The sequence below is a fragment of the Natator depressus genome, chromosome 8, assembly GCF_965152275.1.
Source record: "Natator depressus isolate rNatDep1 chromosome 8, rNatDep2.hap1, whole genome shotgun sequence".
NCBI lineage: Eukaryota > Metazoa > Chordata > Testudines > Cheloniidae > Natator > Natator depressus.
The window spans coordinates 84,834,802-84,861,239 of NC_134241.1; the positions used below are offsets into that span (position 1 = coordinate 84,834,802).

The 26,438-nt window shown below is 39.3% G+C and overlaps 1 protein-coding gene across 2 annotated transcripts in view; it reads left to right on the top strand.

Annotated features, from left to right (window-relative positions):
• The first annotated feature begins 307 nt into the window (after positions 1-307).
• NEGR1 (neuronal growth regulator 1) overlaps positions 308-26,438 on the top strand; it is a 583,187-nt gene continuing 557,056 nt past the window's right edge. For both annotated transcript variants that reach the window (XM_074961536.1, XM_074961537.1), the window contains exon 1: positions 308-753. In XM_074961536.1, coding sequence (XP_074817637.1) covers positions 578-753 — 176 coding nt within the window. In that variant the 5' untranslated portion in view covers positions 308-577. The remainder of the gene's footprint in view (positions 754-26,438) is intronic.

Consider the following 26,438-nt stretch of genomic DNA (forward strand, 5'->3'; position numbering starts at 1 on the left):
CTCCGAGCCGCCGTGCAGGGCATTGCAGCTGGAACGAGTTAGTTGGTGTTTTAAAAAGCCGCTGACTAGCCAACTCGGCTGTCTCCCTCCTGCCTGCAAACGGGGGTCACTCCGCAATCACTGCCTTTAATTGCATGCCATTTATTTCCGTATTGCCATGTCGGTGGCTGTAGCACACCTCCTCCCACTGCCGCTTTGCTTTTAGCTATTTCTCTCTCTCTTTCCCCCCCCCCCCCCCAGCTCCATCACCAGTCATCAGGACAAGTTGCTAAGGAAACGGCTGCATGGCAACCGGCTCGGAGCCTGGGGGCCGTCTGCTGCTGCTGAGCCTGACGCGGCGGCGGCGGCGGCGGCGGCTGCTTCCCCTGCTCTCAGTCTCCAGCGCGCTTCTCTCCTCGCTGGATGGTGTGCGAGCCAGCCGGGGACAGACGCGTTCCGGACTCGGCCGAAAGCGCCCAGGCGAGGCAGAACCCTGCCAGTGCCTTGGCTGCCTGGCTGGAGCGAAGGCTCGTCACGCGTAGCGGGGGCTGGGGATTGAGAGGAGCGGGAAGCTGAGTGGGAGCAGCCCGGAGCAGGGATGGACATGATGCTGTTGGTGCAGGGCGCTTGTTGCTCAAACCAGTGGCTGGCCGCTGTGCTCCTCAGCCTGTGCTGCTTGTTGCCCTCCTGCCTCCCAGCCGGACAGAGTATGGACTTCCCTGGGGCAGCTGTGGACAACCTGGTGGTCAGAAAAGGGGACACGGCTGTGCTTAGGTAGGAAACCGAGCCTCTTCTTTACTTCTCTGGGCAAGTGAGTGAGAGCGTTGTGCAAAGCCAGGCGACCGCAGGCATTTCTAACGGGCGCGTTGGTTTAGCTACCCTTAGAAGAGGAGGTTTTATTTTCACTCTGAGCATTAGAAAGATGGACGTTTTGTAACACGCTCCGGCGGCTGCTTCTTTAAAAAGAAATGAACAAATAAATAAAACGCCTCCAAGTCCAAGCAGCCCTGGTTAAGAGTAAGAGGTCCGGGAGGGGCGGTACCACTTTGAAACTAGTGCTCAGTCATTCATGCCAACTCTTCCTATTCAGGAGGGCCAGTCCCTCTGCTCCTAGGAAAGTGTATTTCTCATTTGTCCCTTTCCAGAGCCATCCCAGTATTTCCGTGGAAGTAAAAGGCGGGTCCCTATTATTCTTCCTCCCCGATAGCCCTATTTCTAGATATAGTAGAAGTTCTCAAGCGGTCTCCCTATGCTACGCGGTATACTCTTCTACTCTGTTAAGTTTGGGAAGTTTTGTTTTAAATTTTTTCCCTCTGGAATAAGTTTGCTCCTTCTTCCTAAGTCTCGTTTCTCTCACTCCTTGCTGAGCCTCTGAAAGATGTAATGGCTCATCAGAGATCAGCTATAGCCCAGTTACCTCCCTAAACCAAAGCAATTGCAGAAGGAGATACTCCCAGAAGCTTATTCTGCTTTTTAAATGTAAATTGATACTCAGCAGTGTACAGATCTCAGCAATTCTTCATAACTGCCCTCCTCAGATGTTTGAACACACATTATTCAGACAATTGCTTTATTGTCATCCACTGTGCAAGTCTGTATGTGTGAGTTGTATGGTCTCAAAATACATTTGCAGATGTGTATCTTTAAATATTAACATTGGGTGTCTTTGTTTAATAACCAATGACCAGTGCATTAGTAGTTTAATTCTATGGGTGTAGTATGTAATTATATTAGGAAACTCTTAAATCCTGATCTGTGGTGGAAATCATGTCCTACTTTAAATATTTAGATTTTAACCAAACCTAGTCTAAGGACATAGATTAGCCCTTGGGTTATAAATTCAGAATCCCTACTCGGTGAATTTATGTTTTGAGACAACTATAGACAGCAAACACCTTATTACAGAAGAATTTCTAAGACTTTTCACTAAACATTAGATGGATGCAAATAATATATACCTGCCTTTTGAATAGTAAGTTTGTCAATGGAAGTTTGGAAATTCCTAGTGCTGGATAAAAATTCTACCTGATGGTTTTGAATGTCTGTTATAGAATCTGGTATTCAGACATTCCTTGCCAGTATATTGCTCAGTTGTAAAGATTGCACAGTATTATAAGTATATATCCACTATGATTTTAGCTTTTTTGTTTCCTAATGATTAACATGAAAAGAACCATCATGCAATGACAACTGCGAGTTCTACTTTTACGCCATTAAGAGACTACATGCTTATGGTAACTCAGTTATTGCATCCCTTAATGAAGCTTGCATTCCATATGGTAACAATATTTTTTTCCAGTCCAGTTGGCTGGTGCAAAATTTGTTTACCAGTAGTAGTGCACTGTACCTAATGTAGCTGAATCCTTCTATTTGACTCAAATTCATTAATCTTCAGTTTAAAACTGAAAACATTCAAATTTAACTTTTTGATACATTTTACTTCGTCACGATACTTTGTAGTAATTTAAAAAATCATTTTCTTGGTACTTCAGATTTGATATGAATAGGCTGAATCTTCTTGTGTTTTGTAAGTCTAGACTTCAATCTGAATAGTTTTAAACCACAAACTATTTGGTTATAGACCATTTTATTTTCCTTTTCGAAGTGGCTGATTTAGGCTTCCAGATTAAAAAGTGACTTAGCCAGATACAGCTTTCATAGATTTTTCTTGGAAAATATTGCATAAGATTTCCTTGAGTGTTCTGATGTAGTATCTTCTGAAAATACAACCAGAGTCTATGCAGTGCAATTGACAGATTTTTTTATTTATAGGAATATACTGTAGTTAGACTCCTAGGGCATATTAAAACCATGAATTCACTTGCTTTGGTTTCTCTATTTTTGTCGACAGACATATTTTGCTGTTACATTTCCTATCTTTATTTTCAGAGTTTCAGATTTAAAGGTTGCAGTGAACAAGAGTTGAGGAGTTGCAGTTCCTAGCTCAGGACAGAACTCAAACAAATACTGAGTGTCATTGGTGGTTCTAGAAAATAAAAAAAAATCCAAGATTAAAAAATAAAAATTAATACAAATATTTGTGTGACTCTAAGGGTTATCTATTGGTGGCTTACAGCTAGAGTGTAGCACTACAGTATATTAAACTCTGTGAGGCCTAAAATTGTGAGTTTGCAACTCAGTACCTATGCAGCTGGATGGATTACATAAATGAAATTGGAGTTTTAAGGTCAAACAATCATTTTTATCTCATAAGTGAGAGCATATCTGTTTTGGAAGAGAATACTATTAAGGATGGAGTACACATCACTACTTACCTGTAGAACTTGGAAGCCAAAAGCAAATTTGTGCTGAAATAATATATGGGGTATTCATAGTCCCTCCATCTCAATATAAAGCATTCTTCCCACCCTTTAAAGACATAGATGACTTATTAATGAAACCCATATTTTCACATCTTTCTTATCTTTAGTAGGGTTTCTTGCTGATTGACGTTTACAGTATTACAAGTTAATGAGAACTTTAGAGGGACAATGCACCATCGCTAAAGGAGTGCATAGAGCATTTAATGAGACTTTTGATGTAGACCTTTGCTCCTCCTGAAATTTTCCCCAGAGGATATTCATATCATAAATATACAGAAACTTTTTTAAATTAATGAAAATAAGGAAGTTGTTTTTTATTAGGTCTTAGCACTGGAAACAGAGTATTGCTCTGTAAATACATAGTCCAGTTTGTTCAATGAAGTAATTAATTTGTGCAAAGAAAAAGGAGCTTCTTCCAGCTCCCCCAGACCACGGTATTTAGATTTTCTTGATAAATGTACACTGTAGTACTCAAAGGTAGTTGTATAAGTGTGATTCCAAGTTGGTACTATGCATCTTTTTTTCTGTAGTGGAGCTCTGTTAGTACTGACCATTGGTTGTGTGTGTGTGTGTGTGTGTGTTGGCTCCTCACTTAGTGTCAGATTGCTCTCCGATTGTATCTGCATTCGTTATTCCCTCCTTTGCAGGAGTGGGATCTCCAGGGAGTTACCTTTGTACTTTGCATGTTAAAATCAGAAAGCCTCTAATTAATGTATTTAAAACAGCCAATATGACTGCTGGTGTCAAGCATAAAAAGCCTTTTAAAGGAGTTAAACTCTACAAGTCATTCTCCTCACTTTTTGAGTCAGCATTTTACTAGGTGATGAGAGAGATTATGCTAATTCATTTGATTTACAGGTGTCTTGATTATCTGAGAGTCAAAGCATTTTTAATACTCTTGCTCTGAATACACTCTTGTTCAGGTTTTCAAGATTATAATATTTTTAAGTGATTTTTGCCTGTGCCATTTAACTTAATTGCACATGAGAGCTAGGAATAGATTCTGCATTCAGTTTACGTCCGTGCTTTCCCACTAAAGCAAATGGAGTTGCACCTGAGTAACTGGGGGGGCAGAATTTTGCCCTTGACTGTTGTTACAAAGCTATCCCTAGGAGCTGAAAATACTATTTAGGGTGTCCTATTGTAGTAAGCAGGTGACATATTTCAATCGATAGGGTGGGTACCAGATTCTGTGAACTGCTATGAATTCATTCTGGACCTCTCTGCTTCTAAGTTTCCTCATCTGAAAAATGCAAAATAAATGTTTTAAGTGCGTGGAGATTTAAAGATGAAGAATACCACTAAGTATCATAAGTAAAATAACTAGTTTGTCATTTCATTTTACAAGTGTGGAGGCGTATTAAAGAACAACAAGCACAGGTTTGTAATGTTTTTCTAATGCTAATGGAATGCCATGAAACGAAGCATTAGACAAACATACCATGGGGAACAATCCTGAACTGACAGGGGGTGAGTTACATGCTCCCACAGGTAGGCCTCTTTCATTTTCATTTTGTAATTGCATTGATTTTAAGATTTTTGAGGTTGGGATTATGTATTCCTCTGTTCCTACAGCACCTAGCACAATTTGGCTAGGCCCAATCCTGATTGGATCTAGAGCTAGGTGAAATTTTTTCACATAAATAGCTTTATTTATGCATGGGTGGCTTTTTGCTAGAAAATGCAGTCTTACTATTCAATGTGGGGGAGGGGGGAGAGACTTGAACTTGGTTCTCTTCTCCACCTCGTGATAGCTGAGTGCTGGGCAGAGTTGCTCTCAGTCTCTCTTGTTGAAGCTATTCTAGTTGGTATAAATAACTATTCATAGGAATGGGACTTGAACTTCAGACTCTGGCATCACAGGCGAGTGCTCCTACCACAAGATTATGGAGTTTTTCCTCTCTGGCTCAATACTTATTCAGGATATTAGGCAGAGGGGAGAATTGAACCTGGGTCTTCCACACTGGGTTAAAAGTTGTAAGGAAGGCACTGCATTCTCCTCTGTTAATGTACCCTTTAAAAACACCCTGAAACAAAGTATCTGAGGTCAAACAACCTGAATTATTCTAATGTAAGGTTAGAAGGGACCTCAAGAGGTCATTTAGTTCAACCTCCTACTCTGAGGTATAACCAAGAATACCTAGACCATCCCTGAGAGGCATTTGTCTAACCTGTTCTTGAAAATCTCCAGTGATGGGCATTCCACAACTTCCTTTGGAAGCCTATTCTAGTGCTTAACTCTTCTTATAGCTAGAAAGCTTTTCCTAATATCTAATCTAAACCGCCTTGCTGCAGATTAAGCTGATTGCTTCTTAACAGTGGCATGGAGAACAACTGATTGCTGTCCTCTTTTTAACAGTCCTTAACATATTTGAAGACTTATCTGGTCCCTCCCAGTTGCCTTTTCTCAGGACTAAACATACCCAGATTTTTAACGTCTCCTCATAAGTCAGGTTTTCTGAAGCTTTTATCTTTTCTGTTACTCTCCTTTGGACTCTCTCCAGTTTGTCCACATCTCTCTGAAAGTGTGGTGCCCAGATCTGAAGGGTGGTACTCCAACTGAAGCCTGACCAGTGTTGAGTATAGCAGGACAATTATCTCCCATGTCTGACATATGACACCGCTGTGTTTAAAAAAAAAAAAAAAAAAAAAAGCCAGAATATTAGCCTTTTCGCAACTGCATCACATTGTTGATTTGTTCAATCTGTGATCCACTATAATTCCCAGATCTTTTCCAGCGGTATTACTTCCTAGTCAGTTGTTCCCCATTTTGCAATTGTTCATTCAATTTTTTTTCTTCCTAAGTGTAGTACCTTGCACTTGTCTTTATTGAATTTCTTCTTGTTGATTTCAGACCAATTCTCCAATTTAAGAGGTTTTGTTTGTTGGCTAATAGGACTTTTTGGTTCAAAAATCTTAAGACTTCCTTACTCAGAGCAAGCCCCCTTTAACTTCAGTAGGTATCATGTCTGAGCAGGAGGGAGTGATGCCTAATATCTACATACTTTAAATTTGGCTCTGTCTTTTTCCCCCCAAAGATTGTCTGTAATCCTGCCGCACACAGACAGACCCTTGCACCCAAGCAAAGACTCATTGGACCACTATTTTTATCCAAGTCTAATTGAAAAGGAAGATGATTTTAAAAAAAAGATTAAAATAGTATTGCTATTACTCCCTCCTGTAATAATTCAAGATAACTTCTAATGATTTAGTATGATGTCATTTACAAAGAAAAGCCACCTCATTCCGGAGGGACGAATTCTACCCTGCAATGTTTGTGCACTGCTCCCATTGATGAAGTCAGCAAGACTTTGATACAAGCATCCCAGGACTTAGCATTGCATGAGAGAAAAGTGTTATCCAAATTTTTTAAATTGCTAAAAATACTGCAAACAATCATGATTCGTTTAGAAATATATGCAAATTGTATTTATCTAATGACTCTTTTAAAGCCATTGCAAAAAGAATTGAGCAGCAAAGGTTTGGAATATGTCTGCAACATCTTAATAACAGAAACTGCAATTTTAGAAACCACACACTTTGGGAAGGGACAAATTAAGGCTAAACTGAGATTACAATGAAGATGGAGAGCTGCCTTGAATATGTTTTTGCCTCTATTTCTCCAACAATCAAATGACTCTTGCTTATGTATTTGTTACTGTCAGAGCCTCCCTCTACTAGTCTCCTTGTTGTTGTACCTGCTTCCTGTCAATTAAACTGCTGGATGCAGCTCTAGGAACTACTGGAGGGTGAATGTTGCGTATTGTAGCCAAAGACCATTCTACTGGACTTACTGCCCTGCTGATATCACTTCGGGGAAAAAACGGAGAGAGGATTTTACTCTTTTATGCACCTGACCACAATAGCCTAGTGTGCAGCTGGATTATGTATGTGGCCCTCTAGATTTTACATGTCGCAGAAAGTCTTATACATTTTGGAAAGAAGAGTCCTTAAATTGCCCATTGCTGGACATTGCAAACGTAATCCCTTTAAAATATCTACATGTATGAGTTTGACCACCTACAGATATGTAACTCAAAGTCTAGTTGTGACCATCCTTATCTAGATGACGATATATTTCTTCAGACCTGATCTTTCTTATTAGTTCATTAATAGAAACAACAAAAGGGCCCAATTATGCTGTTCTGATGTAAATTTAAACCCAGATTTTTACTTCAGGGCAACTATCCTGGATTTACACCAATGTGAGTTAGGGCAAAATTTGCTCCAAATAACTTATTTACTTTCAAACAAGTTTAAAGTGCCATTCAGTTTTTCTTTTCTTATTATCTAAAATCTAAACCTGTAATAGCCAAAAATATTAGACCTACTTTTGTACACTTATGTCAGGGGTTAGAAAAAGTAAAGATAATTTTCTCTTCATTTCTTTTTCAAATCGAAAAGTGGATCCTTTTCAATGTAATGAGAGAATGAAATTTACAAATTACCCTATTTTAGAAAGTAGGTAGAAGTGTTTGTTTTCCTTTACACCAATGTGGGAAAACTTGTAATGAAATTTATGTTGTTAAATTGTTGGAGTACTATAAAATAACTTGATGCTTTCCAAGCAGAGAGTTAAACATAGGGTTCTTGTCTAAACTAAGAATTTTTAGATGCATGATTCCAGCTTCATTGGAAGGAGCATTGGTGGAAGCTATAACACAGATGAAGTTTAAGTGGACTCAGGTGTGTGTTTTACCATGGTTATACAGGAAAATGGTTAAAAATGCATGAACCTTGTCTATATTGCAATTCCTACCAGTGCTAACACTGGAGGAGTTGTACCTCCCTCGGAATTATGAGTCTGAAAAATCCTGGTGTAGACGTAGCTGGTGAGCTTTGCCCAATGGACTACAAAACAGCTGGCTGCAGCCACCACACATAGGCAGTTGTTAAAGGTTGTCTCGTGGGTTAGGCATTCTTTTGTCTGGATGGAGATTTGTAGAGAAGCTAACTCAAGTAGATGTCAATTATGGTCTAACCTGGCTGAGGAGTTCAGAGTTAACACCAAGCCCAAATCTGTATTAGTTCATCTCAGTGTTTGCAATAATAGTCTCCATGTGGTTGTGCTTTGTGACTTTGGGCTGAGGTGATAGTGCAGAGGACAGTCATGTCACATGACAGACACCAAAGGTTATTCAAGAGGGAGCTGTTTTTCTGACTACAGAAAAGTATGGGGGGCACATTAATATATGTAGTCTCGCTGCTGTTCTCACCATCTTTGCTGAAGGTACTGTGTATATAATGTAAATTTTTCACTAGGAAACATCCTAAGGTTTTAGATAAAAATTTAAAAAGGTGTGAAATCTTCATAGGACTCTAAATCCTATTGATAGTCAATGAGACTAGGTTCCCAAGTCACTTAATCACTTTTGAGAATTTTGATCTCTGGCACCAGTTTGTTTTCCAAAAAGAAACTGGCCTATAAATCTGGTAGTGTTCAGCAAAGGAGCACCAATACACATACAGGTGGAAAGCCCCTGACATATCCACCAACGTCATTACTCCACCATCATTCCAAATGCTGAATTCCTAGTGAAGTAAATGAGTTTTGATAGCAGAATATGCCTCTAAATAACTGGCCTAGCATATTTTAGCTGAGATTACATGTATTATCATTAGAGTCCCCTCGATGCATGTCCACACAGCTGCTGTATATATTTAAATTCTTTGCTATTTTATCTTTCCTAGTTGCTTCACATTTATTAATAGGGAATTTGCTTGACTTTTGCGCCCCTATTTGGTATCCTTCTACATTTTAGGCTCATACATTAATCTGCTGCTTGCATCTTTTCTCAGATCTTTCAGAAAATATAAATGCACTTTGCCATAGTTAGATTTGTAAAACTAAGAGGTTGCTTAAGCGAGTTTTCACATTCCAAATCTCTGCCAATTATCAGAGGAGCACCTTATGGCACTTGAAAATTGTACAAGTAGTTAAACTATTCTTAATTTGCTCCACAATTATTTACTGTATCTATCATAAATGTTTCAGATAGTTCCTCTAAATTTTATCACAGATTAAGGAATCAGTAAGACATAAATGGTGGAATTTGATCCATTTAAGACATGCTGTTTTATATCCAGAAGAAAGGGCTTTAACATTTGTAATTACTTTCTTCTTCTCATTGTGCACAAGAGTGGACTATAACCCAAACCTTGGAGAATAGGAGATGGAAGAATCAATTCCAGGGATTCAGGCTATTTGTCCATCTGGGCCATGGCCTCCATTACTGGCTATGGAGAAGAGTATTGGATTGGCCTGCTGCTTTCACTCCCAACAGGGATGTGATTCAGTGGATCCATACATTACATGGATACCTTGGCCACACCTCTAGCACACCAACAATTCACCTATACAGTGAGCTGTGGAAACCTGCCACTAGGCAGAGTGTGCCAAATCTCCCTACACAGGGACTCCTGGAGCCCCATGATTCTGAGCCTTGAATGGAGTACAAGGGATGTCCCAGGGTTAGTCTCTACGTGGCCAAATAGTTTACAGTACATCCCAGGGGTAGACTTAAGATGTAACTATGTAGAGTAGATTACAATATTTTAATCTTGAGTTGACCATTTCCTTTCAAAGATGGCATTCTGCCCTCCTGAATAGGTGCACTGACCACCTTCACCAATAATTAAAGCCACTGATTGTCGCAGCCAAGAGGGGCATGTCCTCCTTCCAGCCTCCAGTAACTCAGGGAGCAATGCATGCCATAACTCAAACAGTGAAGACCTTGCATTTATCCCCTTGAGAGATTGCTCTTCAACAGTTGAAGGAGGAGATAGTTTGGCCTGAATCTGAATGATTTTTTTCAGAAAAATACTTTAAGATGTACACACAACTGGTGGGATTTAAAATAGCAATCAAGAGAAGAGAGCCTGGATTAATCAAGATGTCCACAATTGGAGACTCATCCATTGACTGAAATTTTGCTGATAACCTTCATATTTGTCTCCTGCTTAGCCATCACATAATTAAGATTAGAAAAAAAATATATGATGCAATTGACCAGATTCACATAAAGACTTCCACCAATGGCTCTCTAGTCATATTTCCTCTTGCTTAATCTGTAAACCAAGATGACTTGAAAAGATAAAGTTGGCAAACAGAATGCTCTTGGCTCTAGAAGAGAATAGAGAACAAAATATTGTTACACAGTCCTATACTAAGCCATTAATGGCAGCCTGTTGAAAGTACAGAGAAGTTCTTCATAGTTCTCTTTAAAAACTCTGATTCTATTAGCCTTTGAGAATAGACCCTCAAAACAAGTTCTTTGTCCTGATTGGAAAGGCAAACCCTCCTTCAAACCACAGGAGATAACTCATCACAGAGGCAAAATTTCCATTCCTCCAATCCCAATCCAAACATCAAATCAAGAATGTGGCCATCTGCATGAGTTGATCTTATGAACACTTGAGACAGTCACACACCAGCTCTCTGCCTATTAATCTAACAGTGCAGAACCCTGGGTAGCTGCCACTTTTTAAGAATCAACCAAGCAGAAAAATGTTTCCTCATCCTCTTGGCAAAAGTTTAATTTCCTACAAAAATTTACAACTGAGTCCTCAGAACAGGCAAAATTAATTGAGGCACCTGGATTTATGTGAGGAGGTATATGTAAAATAGTCCAGATAAAATGTTTAAACATCACTTTAAAATTCTCAAAAAGGTCTTGCCTTAACATGTGTCTCATATTTATTTACAGCATATGGAGAAAAAGTACCTGTGTGGCAGGCAGCTGTATTTGACATGACCTATACTCCTGATTGGGGTGGTAGACTATTGTCAGTTGCTCAACTGGTAGAGAGAGAGCTTTCTGTGATAAGAAAAGGAGGACTTGTGGCACCTTAAAGACTAACCAATTTATTTGAGCATGAGCTTTCGTGAGCTACAGCTCACTTCATCAGATGCATACTGTGGAAATTGCAGAAGACATTATATACACAGACACCATGAAACAATACTTCCTCCCACCCCACTCTCCTGCTGGTAATAGCTTATCTAAAGTGATCGTCAAGTTGGGCCATTTCCAGGACAAATCCAGGTTTTCTCACCCTCTGCCCCCCCACAGACAAACTCACTCTCTTGCTGGTAATAGCCCATCCAAAGTGACCACTCTCTTCACAATGTGTATGATAATCAAGGTGGGCCATTTCCTGCAGAAATCCAGGTTCTCTCACCCCCTCCAAAAACCACACACACAAACTCACTCTCCTGCTGGTAATAGCCTATCCAAAGTGACCACTCTCCTTACAACCTGCATGAAAATCAAGGTGGGCCATTTCCAGCACAAATACAGGTTTTCTCACTCCCCCACCCCCATACACACACAAACTCACTCTCCTGCTGGTAATAGCTCATCCAAAGGGACCACTCTCCCTACAATGTGCATGATAATCAAGGTGGGCCATTTCCAGCACAAATCCAGGTTCTCTCCCCCCCCCCCCACACAAACTCACTCTCCTGCTGACAATAGCTCATCCAAACTGACCACTCTCCCCACAATGTGCATGACAATCAAGGTGGGCCACTGTGGCGGTTTAATGACAAGACAGAACATAGCTTTTAGCAAGCAAGCAGGCTGGTTTTTGCTAATGGGCTTTTCCCTGTCAGCTTTTTATTTTTTTTTTTATTTTTTTTTTTTGCGCATTATATTTTTTAATAGATAAAAGGAATATATTGGCTTTGTTTAATATTTTTATTTATTAATTTTTATTTATTGCATTTTTTGTTTTTGGGCTTTGAGCCCAGTTTTGAGAGGCTTTTTATGATATATATTATTTTGGCGAGATTTTAAGGTTGATGCTTTTGAAAGAAGCTGTGTGTGCATTATTTTTACATAATATTTTGGGTGTGCCCTGAATGTTGCCAAGCGCATAAATTTTTATGAATTTTATTATTTTTTTTTTTGTTTATTTGTGTTTGGCCATCTCATGGTAGCCATAATTTGCATTTGCAAGCCAATTAACTCCCGGACAGACAAGGTCATAACTTGTGGAGCCTGCCAGGGCGGGTTTTGACAAAGCCTTAACAAAAAGGAATACATTGTACACAGCAGCAGCAAAAAATAAGCTTAAGAAGGTAAAGTGTGATTGGCCTGGCCCCGATTAGCTATGCTAGAGTACTGGGAAGAGAGGTTTGAGTAAGCGGCGAGCATTATTTTATTTTTAATTTTTTTAGGGTGATGACATACTGGAATAAGGCACGTACCTAACAATTCTTCAGCTGCTATAAAATTAAATAAACAAAAGTGGGTAACATTTGCTATTGAAGCCAATCTTTCCCATAGGTTATATGTCATTCGGGCCTGTAACGGAGAAAGTGCTTTCGAATTAACCCCTCCAGGAAATAGCAGGCACAAAAGGCATACAATTAGTACAGAATTAGCAGTAATTTGGGCGAGAATTGCCACAAACAAAGTCTTAAGAGTCTCTGGCTGTTGGTTTGCTGCCAGTTTTTGTTGAGCTGTGGCGACCAATGCTTTTACTGCTCCCCATGTTACGGGCTGGCTTGGGACGCTACACCTTTTTTGTTTTCGTCCCGCCGTTGTCGACTCGGGAGGCACCGCGGTCTCCTCCAAGGTCAGCTGAAAATCCGGTATGGGGTTTGACAGCCCTGGTGCCACGCCATGCTGTTTCAGTGCCGGTCGCACACACCAGGCCGGAGCCCACAACGGTCCTGCAGGGAGAAACACAGCAGCAGGCCACTACCAGCAGGAGAGTGAGTTTGTGTATCAGATGTATGGCATCATGACTGGATACAGTTTGGTTTTTGAAGCTTCAAAGCTGAGTTAGAAATAAAAAGATAACAAGAACATGTTTTCCTTTATAAGAGGAAAAACAGTCAATCTCTCTTAAAAAAGATTTTCCCTTGGCAACAGCATATGATCTGATGGTCAAACAGGCAAACAGCTATCATTAGTCATGCATAATTAAAACAAAGAGTATCCAGCTGTTAGTAGTAACAGTTTTGTCTAGGAAAAATCTAACATACAATATCTCTTGCAGAAATTGCCAATAGTTTTGTAGTTATGCAAATACAAAGTAAATATATAATGTATTTATGTACAATATTCTGGGATTTTTCAATATTTGAATAAATAAACATATAGGAATAAGAGCTGTCTGATTTAGTATAACATCTATGATGTAGTAGTTAAATTTACATAAAAGTAATCTCATTATATAGTCAACAATATGCAAAATAATTTATTCCCTTGAGAAAACATCCATGTTGTACGTAATCTATTTTACCATTGTATTTTTACTGATCTTTCACTATATACGTGGAAAGCACATATTTTATTGTTTAAACTATTGTCAAAGTAGAATGCACTTTATATTTATAATAGATACTGAGAATGAAGACTTTCTTCTTAGTTGGCTACTGTACTGGGGACTCATTTTCCTCTCAGATGAATGTAAGTGGAGTTACTTCTGGTATAAAAGAACAAGGCCTCTGGTCTTTAACTTCTTGGGAACGATTAATAATTTTGTCATGTCACATGTTTTACAGACCAATCTGGACATCAGCCTTGGTTTGGATGTTATCTTATCAGGGGATACATTTCTTTAGAAGACAGTCCCACTATCCTGAAAAAGCTAGTTTCTGATCTGTATGGTGTCTGTGGGGGTGATGCAGCAGTGTGTGCAGAACTGGAAGGAGTTTTTGTTTTTAGGGTGCTGGAGAAAGCTAGTGGGAGGCAGAAACAGGAAACAGCTGTAAGAGAGACTGACTAACCGAGGGAGTCGTTCTTTCAGAACAGCTGCGGAAGGTTCCAGTTTCTTATTTGTAGGGGATGGAGTGTCTGTAGGCTTGCAGTACTATGGCCCAGGGAATCTACCAGACACCTTTTCTGCCAATGCAGACTTAATGTGGTTAGCTGGAACTTGCACACGGAAAACAGTTTTCACCATTCTGGAAAGAAAGAGGCAGTCAATATATGAATGAACAAGTAAAAGCTAAAAGTTCAATCATAAGCTCACTAAAGTTAATTGCAAAGCTCCCTTTGACCTTAATGGTGCAGGGCCAGGGCCTCACTGATTAAACAGAGGAGGAGATGATGGCTAGATTCTGGGGGGGAAGCATCTGTGGCAGCTACCCCCAGCAGTTGTTTCAGTGGCCGTTTAAAGTAGTTCAGCATATATTAGGGCTTGTTTTGCCATAAACCATTCCTATAGCCATGTAAATATAGCATTATGGTAGCTGTTTTAGTCCCAGGATATTAGAAAGATAAGGAGGTCATATCTTTTATTGGACCAACTTCTGTTGGTGAAAGACGAGCTCTTGCACTTACACAGTGTCTCTCGTCGGATAAAAGATATTACCTCATACACCTTCTCTCTCTCTAAATATAGCCACATGTTCAAGGCAATACGAAATGTATCTTTGTTTTTTCTATCAGTCATTGAACAAGTGTCCTTAACTTCCCTCTGGGCTCCCAATTTGTCCACCTGATACTTGACTGACAGGGAACAGCTCATGAAAGCTTATGCTCTAATAAATGTGTTAGTCTCTAAGGTGCCACAAGTACTTCTGTTCTTTTTACGGATACAGACTAACACGGCTGCTACTCTGAAACCCTCCTTGTTCGTTATTCTCTGATATTTGATGTTTGAAGTAATAATTCCAAGGGAGAACATCCTTTGTCCACAATGAATTTAAACTTTTAAAGAAATATCAATCGGTGCTACTCTTCAGTTTCTGTCATTTGAATTATCTAAATGTTTCAAATGTAGCTATATTTATGGATGAGTGCATTGACTACTGATTAATCTTAGACTGCACTGGTTAATGATTCAGTCTCCTGAGGGCTACAACATCAGGAATGTTAGTAGTATTTAGAGACCCTAGGAGCACATGAGAAACAACTCCAGTTTATTACATTTTCCTTTATTAAAAAATTCACTAAATGGATAAACAGTCTCTCAAATAGTAAAATATAATAACAGCTAGATGGGACTAAACACTTTACTATAACCGGCATATCACACATCTCCTGCTGAGGGACTCTGGATTGCTAATCATTGTTACAAATATCATCCTGGCATCTCCCTGTGGGTTTCTTCCCTCCACACACAGGTGTGCCAACACCTTTTATTCTAGGTCATGTTTATACCCACAAAGTATCATACGTATGCATAAGGGTTCCAATCCCTTTTTCCTTATCCATACTTCCATCCCTCACTGATCTATGGTGCCCCATTTCTCTTTGGCTATCCTCTTAGTTCCTTTTATTCTCACTTGCATGGTGACAGGTTTCAGAGTGGTAGCCGTGTTAGTCTGTATCAGCAAAAATAACGAGGAGTCCTTGTGGCACCTTAGAGACTAACAAATTTATTTGGGCATAAGCCGCAAGGTGCCACAAGGACTCCTTGTTAATTTTTATTCTCGCTGTCCATCTATGATGGTACAATCAGGGGTCTTGTGGTCTAGACAGATACATTGTGGTGTATTTTCCCAAACAGCATCCACTGGCATATTCTTTACAGTAATCTTGTAATTTACTGATACAGGGTTATTCCTAGGTCACATATTTATGTCAACCATCCTTAGGCCTGAGGCCTAGTACGGCTAAGTTGAAATCTTACAGACCTCAGCCTCTTGGCCTTGCATTACAGCCTTACTTTGCTTGTGTGTATATACCTAATACACACACATCATTCATAAATGCTCATCAGCATTTATACTACTATGATCCGATCCTACTGAAACCAATCCATCATGCATTGATTATACTTAACCACAAACATAAATCCTCTATTAAATGATTAAATGAAACAACTGGCTACACAAAATATTTGGTCTCCTACTCGACTTATGCTTTTACTTCCTTGAATAATGAAGAATGAAAACCATGTTAGGGCAGTGAAAATCAAATAATGTAATGTAAACAAACTTTAGACAATCACTGTTAAGTTGATGGTTCTTCATCTAGTGGTCTGACGTGACTTTAGTTACTTTTACAGTATTCCTCAGTGGACTATGGTCGATATTATAAAAATGAGTACACATGAGCATTACTAGGAATAATTTGGACACATTTAGGAAATATTAGATCACCAAGATGCTGTTCTAACTCAGAGCTCTTTTTATACTTCATTTTTTCATATTTCTTTGTTAAATTAGGTGAAGTACAAAAGCCGTGTCAGGGTTTGGAAGTCCATAATAATTATTTTTAGAATTAAAGTGCTGGCTTTTATGCCAAAGCTGTTAATTTTATGTAGAAGTTGATAATTTCTGCAAAGAGGTAAATTAAAATACTTTTCTAACTTGAATCAATTGACACGCATCATCAGTTGCATCTTCAGTGCATGTTCTAGAAAGTTGTTAGTCATTTTTAAACAGCATTTGTACATTACATGGGGGAAGCTAATTCTGGTGGCAGTAGCTGTGATAGTGATGGCTTGCTTGTGGCAATGCGAAAGAATCACAGAAGATGTCACTTTCTATTAATACTGAACAAGGAACATCATTAGAATAAGTGAAACAGTAATCTCCCTATTCCTACTCTCTCCCTCTCTTTCCGCTTTACTGTAGCGATTTCCCTAGAACCTTCCCTCCCATTTGCCTGGCTTCCTACCCTGTTCTAAAGAAGCGGTACATGTTTCCTTAGGCCTTGTCTATACAAGAAAAGTTTCACTGTTTAGCTAAATCTATTTTAAAATCAACCTAGTTAAACCAATGCAAACCACACTTACATTGGAGTAACACTTTGTGATGCATGGCTAGAAGGGGTTAAACATCCTGGAAAATAAGTAACCCTCAAAAGACATGTAGGGAGATAATGTTTGTGTTTTTCTTTATTTACATATGTATGAGTAGGGTGGACAATGTAATAGACAGTCCCTGTCTATGCTGTAGTCTGATAATTCAGAGGCCAAAAGAACATCCTGTAATGTAAATGAATTGTAAACACGGGATATCTCAGTATTCATCTCTCTTTGAAATGTACTGTGAATGGTGGAGGAACAAGCAAATCACCTTATGACTATAGCTAAGCACCAGTGATGGACCTCCTTCAAAGTCATTCTAATTGCCTTGTGTTCCCTGAGGAATTCCAACTTGTCAAAAGACATGAAATTGTATAAAAGATCTTTGGGTCCTGATTCTGTCATCTCAGATCTGCTTAGACTTCATCAGGGGAAGTTTGAGTCACAAGACTGAGGTCCCAGTTATGCTGATACGCCCTGCATATGAGATTTGGACATTGGACTATCACCTATGAACTGAATTCTAAAGTTACTCTTTGCAACTACGAAGCTCACTATCTCTGCTGTGAATCTGCACCTCAATGAATTGAACTCATGTTTGTATGTATATTGATATTTTAACCATTCTCTCTCTCTCTCTCGTTGTTTAATAAATTTTAGTTTAGTTAATAAGAATTGGCTGTGGCATGTATTTGGGTAAGATCTGAAACAATTATTAACCTGGGAGGTAATGTGTCCGATCCTTTGGGATTGGTAGAACCTTTTCTTTTAAATGATGAAATTAGGTTTACAGAAATTTTCATCATATTTGACATGGGTACCTGGATGGAGACCTGAGGTTGGATCACTTTAAGGGAACTGTGTTGTTTGGACTTCTGAGTAACCATTTCGGTAATAAAAGAAGCTGTTTTATGCTGGTCTGGTGAATCTAAGTATTGGATATCCACCAGATTTATGGGGATTGTCTTCCCCATTCTTTGCAGTTCACCCTAATTGAGTGACCACAGCTGGCTCCCCACTAGGACCCCGGTCACACGCTTGCTTAAGCTTCTGTCAGTAAATTGACCAAATAAGGACTATACCATCCCAGATTGAGGAGCCAATGGGATGGTGTCCCTGGCCTCTGTTTTTCAGAAGCTGGGAATGGGAATCACTTGATTACCTGTTCTGTGCATTCCGTCTGGGGTACCTGGTATTGGCCACTGTCAGAAGACAGGATACTAGGCTAGATGGACCCTTGGTCTGACCTAGTATGGCTGCTCTTATGTCAATAGAGGGAGGTTTCAGAACAAATTGATAAAATTAACAGTAATAAGTCACCAGGACCAGATAATATTCACCCATTCTGAAGAAACTCGGATCTGAAATTGCAGAACTACTAACTGTGGTATGTAACCTATCACTTAAATTAGCCTTGGTACCAGATGACTGGAGGAGAGCTAATGTAACACTGATTTAAAAAAAAAAAAAAAAGCTCCAGAGGCAATCCTGGCAATTACAGACTAATATACCTAACTTAGTTTCAATCCATTTGCCTGGTACCTATCATAAAGAACAGAATGATCAGATACATAGATTAGCATGATAGGTTGGGGAAGGGTCAACACTGCTTTTCCCCATCTCAAAAATGATGTATTAAAATTGGAAAAAGTACAGAGAAGGGCAACAAAAATGATTAGGGTAAGGAACTTCTCCTATATAAGGAGAGATTAAAAAGACTGAGACTGTTCATCTTAGAAAAGAGATAACTAAGGGGGATATGATGGAGGTCTATAAAATCATGATTTGTGTGGAGAAAGTGAATAAGGAAGTGTTGTTTTCCCCTTTACATAACACTAGAACTAGGGGTCACCCAATGAAATTAATAGGCAGCAGTTTTAAAACAAACACATGGAAATACTTTTTCACAGAATGCACAGTCAATTTCTGGAACTCATTGCCGGCAGATGTTGTGAAAGACAAAATTACAACTAAGTTAAAAAAGAATTAGATAAGTTCATGGAAGATGAAGTCCATCAGTGGCTATTAGCAGGACACAACCCCATGCTCTGGGTGTCCCTAAAACTGCCAGAAGCTGGGGTTGGATGACAAAGGATGGATCACTTTATAACTGCCCCGTTCTGTTCATTCCCTTTGAAAAATCTGGTGCTGGCCATTGTTGGAACACAAAATACTGAATTCTGAACACAGAATACTAGATGGACCATTGGGCTGACCCATGCTCCAGTGGCCTTTTTATATTCTTATCTATAGAATGGGTTGGAATCAATTTAACTAGATCAGTGGTTCCCAGACTTGTTCCGCCGCTTGTGCAGGGAAAGCCCCTGGCAGGGTGGGCAGGTTTGTTTACCTGCTGCGTCCGCAGGTTCGGCTGATCGCGGCTCCCGATGGCCACAGTTCACTGCTCCAGGCCAATGGGAGCTGCGATCAGCCGAACCTGCGGACGCGGCAGGTAAATAAACTGGCCCGGCCTGCCAGGGGCTTTCCCTGCACAAGTGGCGGAACAAGTTTGGGAACCGCTGAACTAGATATATTTAAAAACAGTTGAGTTAAACTGGTGCAATATTTCTCAGAGACAAAACCATAGAGTAACCTTTGATAATGTCTATTTTGAAGGTCTTTAATCTGTCAGAAGGCTGGGAGGCAGCACTAAAAATATGAGCTAGTCAGTGAAACAACATCATCAAAGTGCCCAGGTAAAATAGTTCTGATGATATGTGGATTTTGTTCACCATAGATTTAGTCTTAGTGTTGAAGTTTGGATTGGATGTAGGGAACATGAATATTGGGGGTTTCATGTTTAATTTGGGGAGTGGGAAAGCCTTTACTTCTAACAGTTAATGTCCAGAATGGTAAGTGATTAATCCAAATGTTCATCAGTCTTCTGTATTTACTGAATTACTGTAATATAGACAACTTCTTCATAAGGCTTTAATTTTACTACTGTTTTTTCCTCTGCCTCTTTTCCCTGCCTCCCCTTCTGTATCAAACAAAGAAATAAAAAAACAAGCCAACTTCTGTTTCCAAAAGAAGAGACATGCTGGCCAGCTGGCACTGTAGTACATTGACTTTACATGAGGGGTGTGGGGAAATGCAGTCTTGTTTGAGACATGCAGCTGGATGACTGTTGTGTCAACACTTTGTGGTATTTCTTGATGATATCATGCTAGCCTGAAGGGCCCTTAACAGTTATTAATTATCAACTGGTGGGCACTCCTCTGCCTGAAAGGTGAAAATCTTTTAAAAATGTGTAGCGTATGCTCAGTGTAATTATTAAATGCAATTACCAGCTACTGAGATGTACTATTGGGAGTCTAGGTGTGAGCAAATAGTTATAATGTAGTGTACGGAGAAATTATGGCTGCAGCGATTTGGTATTCAAACTGCAAAATGTCAATTTACTATTTTTTAATTATCTAAAAGGAGTTTGACAGGGAGCTTAACACTCAATGTTTATTTGTTCCTCTGTGGCTCTGATGCTACCCATTAAAATGTTCAGCTTGACACAGGAACTCCTAGCATAACCTTAGCTTTGGGATAATTACATTGTCATTTGTTTAAAAAAAAAAACATAGCTGTGAATGCCTGTCATATTTAAATGAAAATGTTAACCATTGAAGTCTATATTCCTGATGAGTTGTACATTCTAGTCTTGAAATAAACACATCTTATGTTGAATGTGACATGGTTCACACTAAAATATAGGCTATTACCATTCATAAACTGCATCATCTATCAAATCGGATATTTCACTTAAGAAGTCAGTCCCTGTACAACTGAAATCAAATCTAATATTGCAAATCACCTCTCTATCAAATAACATGTCCTACGTGATACTAGAAATATACTATAATACAGTGGTGTCCATTTAGTGGCTTGAAGGCCATTTGCATATTTTGAAGCTCTGAACAGCAGCTGTTGAGACCAGTTAAGAACTAATGTGCATGTGATTATGAACTGAATATGTTCTTTCTGAGCTGTGCCCTGCAATTTTAGATCAAAGTGTCTGAATCAGCCTCATCTCTATGGGGAGGTGATAGGAGATGTTCTCTCTCCAAGGGCTTTCCACCATTTCTCCTGCAGCCCATGTAGTAGACTAGCTACTGTGTGCTGGGAACAATTTGAGAGGCTGAACTATGCTACAGCTGTTCAGCAGGTCACCTGCTGGCTGGTTGCCACACCAGGGAAGGGAGGAGAGAGTAGCTCTGTCTGATCAATTTCTTTCTTCCCTACTGGGCTGTGGGAGCCCCACGTAGAGCAGGATGGGAGCTCAATAGGTTCTGTCTGAGCCTAGGGAAGCATCTGTTGAAGTCCCCCTGGGCAGTCCAAGACAGACAAGAAGCAGAAGCTGAGAAACATCATCACAACCAGCTACAACTCACTGAATCTCTGCCCCAGCAAAGTCTGGAGTAACCTGGGTGGCTCTGGTTTTCTACAGCTCCCAACAGTCCCCTAGGAACTATGTACTAGCTAAGGATACCTGGAATACAGTGCACTCCTGCCACCTTCCTGTTTCCAGCTAAGGACTGCAAGAAAGAAGAGTAGGAATTAGCTAGCCTGGCTCTAAAGTGGGGATTTCCACAGTCTAGAGAAATCCACAGTGTGTAAAGGCAGCAGAGCAGGGCATAGAATCTGCCACAACCCCTATCCTCCAAGTACTGATTGTGATCTCCTGACCATTTTGAATTAATGTTTGGCCCTAAATTGTTGTATGGTTGGTACATGGAACAGATGATAACACTGTGAAAGAGAGAGAGCAACCTTGACATAAGAACATAAGCATGGCCTTACTGGGTCAGAACAAAGGTCCATCTAGCCCAGTATCCTGTCTTCTGACAGTGACCAGTACCAGGTGCCACAGAGGGAATGAACAGAACATTTACTCATCAAGTGATCCATCCCCTGTTGCTCATTCCGAGTTTCTGGCAAACAGAGGCAAGGGACACCATTCCTGCCCATTCTAGCTAATAGCCATTGAGGGACCTATCCTCCATGAATGTATCTAGTTCTATTTTAAACCCTGTTATGGCCTTGGCCTTCACAACATCCTCCAGCAAGGAGTTCCACAGGTTGACTGTGTGCTGTGTGAAGAAATACTTCCTTTTATTTGTTTTATACCTGCTGCCTATTAATTTCATTTGGTGACCCCTAGTTCTTGTGTTATGAGAAGTAATAAACAACACTTCCTTATCTACTTTCTCTACACCAGTCATGATTTTATAGACCTCAATCATACTTCCCCTTAGCCATCTCTTTTCCAAGCTGAAAAGTCCCAGTCTTATTAATCTCTCCTCATACGGAAGCCATTCCATACCCCTAATAATTTTTGTTGCTCTTTTCTGAACCTTTTCCAATTCCAATATATCTTTTTTGAGATGGGGCGACCACATCTGCACACAGTATTCAAAATGCAGGCATACTATGGATTTATATAGAGGCAACATGATATTTTCTGTCCTATTATCTATACCTTTCTTAATGATTCCCAACATTCTGTTTGCTTTTTTGACTGCACATTGAGTGGATGTTTTCAAAGAACTATCCACAATGACTCCAAGATTTTTCTTGAGTGGTAACAGCTAATTTTGACCCCATTATTTTATATGTATAGTTGGGATTATGCTTTCCAATGTGCATCACTTTGCATTTATCAACTTTAAATTTCATCTGCCATTTTGTTGCCCAGTCACCCGGTTTTGAGAGCTCCTTTTGTAGCTCTTCACAGTCTGCCTGGATCTTAACTATCTTGAGTAGTTTTGTATCATCTGCTAATTTTGCCACCTCACTGTTTTTACCCTTTTTTCCAGATAATTTATGAATGTGTTGGTCCCAGAACAGACCTCTGGGGGACACCACTATTTACCTCTCTCCATTTTGAAAACTGACCATTTATACCTACCCTTTGTTTCCTATCTTTTAACCAGTTACCAATCCATGAGAGCACCTCCCTCTTATCCCATGGCAGCTTACTTTGCCTAAGAGCCTTTGGTGAAGGACCCAGTCAAAGGGTGACCAAAGATAAGCCACTAGGAAATATAACTTTTTAGTGAAACTGAATTTCAGCATATGGCATCCCTCTACCCCCTGTAGGGTGACCAGATGTCCCAGTTTTATAGGGACAGTCCCGATATTTGAGGCTTTGTCTTATATAGGCACACACACCCCCTCCCAATTTTTCACACTTGCTATTTGGTCACCCTACCTCCCTCTCCCACCCGCCCCTGACTTCAGAAATTGCATTGACTCATTTAGGAGCTGGCCCTGCAACCCTTACTTATTTATTTGAGTGGTCCCCTCCCATAAGTAAAGATTACTTACGTAAGCAAAAATTGCAAGATCAGACATTTAATTTTAACAAATTTAAACATTTTGGTTAAAAAATTGGGCCCAACCTAAAAGGTGATGAGCACCTCAATTCTTTCTTTCGCATCAATTGCAGTTCAGGGAGCTCCAGCTTCACATTATCAAACTCTTAAAGTCTTTAAGGGATTGGATGCTACTCTGACTAAAACCCCTAAATAATTTGATTTCTCAGACTGAATTAGTGAGGAACAAGTTTTCAGTGCAGGCAAAAAGGACAGATGTGGAAAATAACCTTTGTTAAACTACACAAATCAATAGTGCCACTTACTTTCAATAAAATTGCTCCTTCCAGTTAACTGGAGAAAAATTATGACCCACTACCTTAACCTGTGTAGATTAGTAGATTGTTCTAAATTCTTCAAATATTTAAAATTAAAGGCCTCATCAAGTTATTTTATTATTTAAATAAATAAAGGCTGTTTCTCCAGTGCGATATCACTTTAGCAGCAATGGCTAAGGTCTTTTCTACATACAAAAAAATTGAACCAGTTTAATTTAAGGTATGATTTTAAACAGATTTAGTTAAATCCATCCAAGAGGCTGTAATAGACACTTACCAAGTTTCTTTCAGTTTAGCTTAAGTCCATTAGTAACCGGTTTAAACTAAATTGAAATAAGCGACTTGTAAACTGAAATAAAAGGGTCCACACATGGGTTTTCAGTTAACTAAATCAGTTTAAAAAGCAGTGCAATTTCTGTGCATAGACAAGGCCCAAGGCAAACTGATTAACTACTTTGTTTCATGATCACAAAGATGTGTGCATTTGTAGGTACTTAATTGCATTAATTAGCTATTTACTTGATTTTTTTTCAACTTTATAAAATGCTACAGAAACAAACTTGATGATGAAAATATAGGTATGTCATTTAAAAAAATATTGCATTATCTTTACCACCAATAGCAGCAATTTTGGAGTCTGCATTTCACATGGCTTTGTTTCAACTTCTGTATTTTATTTTTAACATTGCTGTAGATTGTTAAATTAAAATATTTTTAGTAACATATTGGTCCTGAGTCTCATTTAAGGGCCTGATCCTGTAAGGTAATGAGCTGTTGATACTTAGCTTCTCTAAGGAGATGATCAGCAACTCATAGGATTGATCTTTTATGCTATTATAAACCAGGAATAAATCCATTGGAGTCCATGGCAAAATATACTGGTGCAAAATCTGGTATAAGTGAGAGCAAAAATGGGCCACAGATTAACAGTTCTCATGCCCTTTGTAGTAAAAAATACAAATTAAACTTTATTAATACAAGTGTTTACAAGAAGTGTGTACACACCTGTACATCTATATGATATGAATTTTCATCCACCCTGTAACATCTATTGTGAATATTGTGTGACTGATTAATCAAATTATTCAGGATACCAAAATCACTTATTTATTTGATTTATGGAAATGCTACAAAGGTGACCAATCCATATTATCTATGTGCCATTGATATAACTTAAAAATACATCCTAAATACATCAGTACAATTTAAGATTGAACTCACTGGGCAATTTAAAAAACTCTAATCCCACTCTCACTTCAGAAATTCCCTACCCTTACAATTCCCTCTCAGGATATTAATTAAGTAAATCCATGGTAACACATTCAACTGTTATTGAAATTCTGATTATAAACAAGAAAAATACCAAAACCAACCAGACAAAAATAACCCAGGAAATGGAGAATTAAGGTTATCACTCTTTTACGCTTTGCTCCAGGTATAAAGGGGGACTCATGTTACAGAATATTATTTTCTATCAAGGCATTGCATGTCGGGCATGATGGAGTGAGTTTCTGTAGGCAGACTCCCTTAATTCCAAATTTCCTTAAGATGGTCTGCAGTATTATTGCAAAGTAAACTTTTGTATTTCACTTCCTCCACTGCAAACTCCTTCAAAGCCTCTCACTCACATCCATTCATTACTGTACTATCCTGTTTGCTTTCATGCAGCTAGATTTTAATTTCTTTTGAGACTTTTCAGTGCTCTAGCAGCCTATATTTTGAGAAATTCTGTAATACAGGTCCCACCGGTGCATAGTTTTCTTTGGCTTTGTCTACACTACGTTGCTAAATTGGCACCACTGCAATCGATGCAGTGACATTGGGTCTGCTGAAGATGAGAGAGCATCTCCCGTTGACATAGCGTGGTGCAGACGATGCTTTAAGTCGATGTAACTTACGTCGACTTAAGTTACATAACTTATGTAACTTAACTAACATAATTTAGATAGACTTACACCGTTCGTGCAGACAAGGCCTTAATGGTTTTAAGGCAATTCCGAGAGGTGTTAGTGCAGGTGTCAGCAGCCTTTGGGTTGGCTGACAGTGATAAGCTACCACACAGTTCTCTCTATGCAAAGCCTATTTTACTCTTAAGGTACAAGCTCTACAGACAAACATCTTAAAACAATAAGAGAACCTATACACATGCTAATAAACTTACCAGCGATCACCCAAACCCTAACATGGATTCTGGCAAAATCAGACCTTCAACACCCCACCCACAGGGTTTCTTGTGATTACAGGTTCATCACAGCTTCAGCTTAGAACAGGCACTCAGTATTATGGGACCTCAATAGGCCCAGTCCTTCCAGCCCTTCCCTAAGGATTGGGACCCTCTGTGAATCAGGCATCCTGTCCATTTGCTAGAACAGGAGAAAGGCCCTGAGCCAGTTTAATACCAGGCTATTTAACCAAAACCTTTTTCTTTTCTGTTGGTCCCTGGAGAATCCAGTCTGAACTAGATATATGCAGACCTCTCCAGGGACTTGGCTTTAAAGAGCTGATAATGGATGAAGTACATTACTATCCCTCTTGTACTGAGAATATACATGCAACGCCACAGTAACACATACACAGTTGCATTTTTAATAGCACCTACCCCAAAGGTACTAACCTAATTCAATAAGATTTAACTTAAACTTTATTGAATTATCTTAATTCCATAAGTTTTGTTCAGGACGTCACAGAAAATTTGTCTGTCACAGCGAGAAACTCAAGTTCTAGGAAAACACTAATTACATTCAATTAGCTATGCACATGGAGGGACAGTTCCTTCTTCA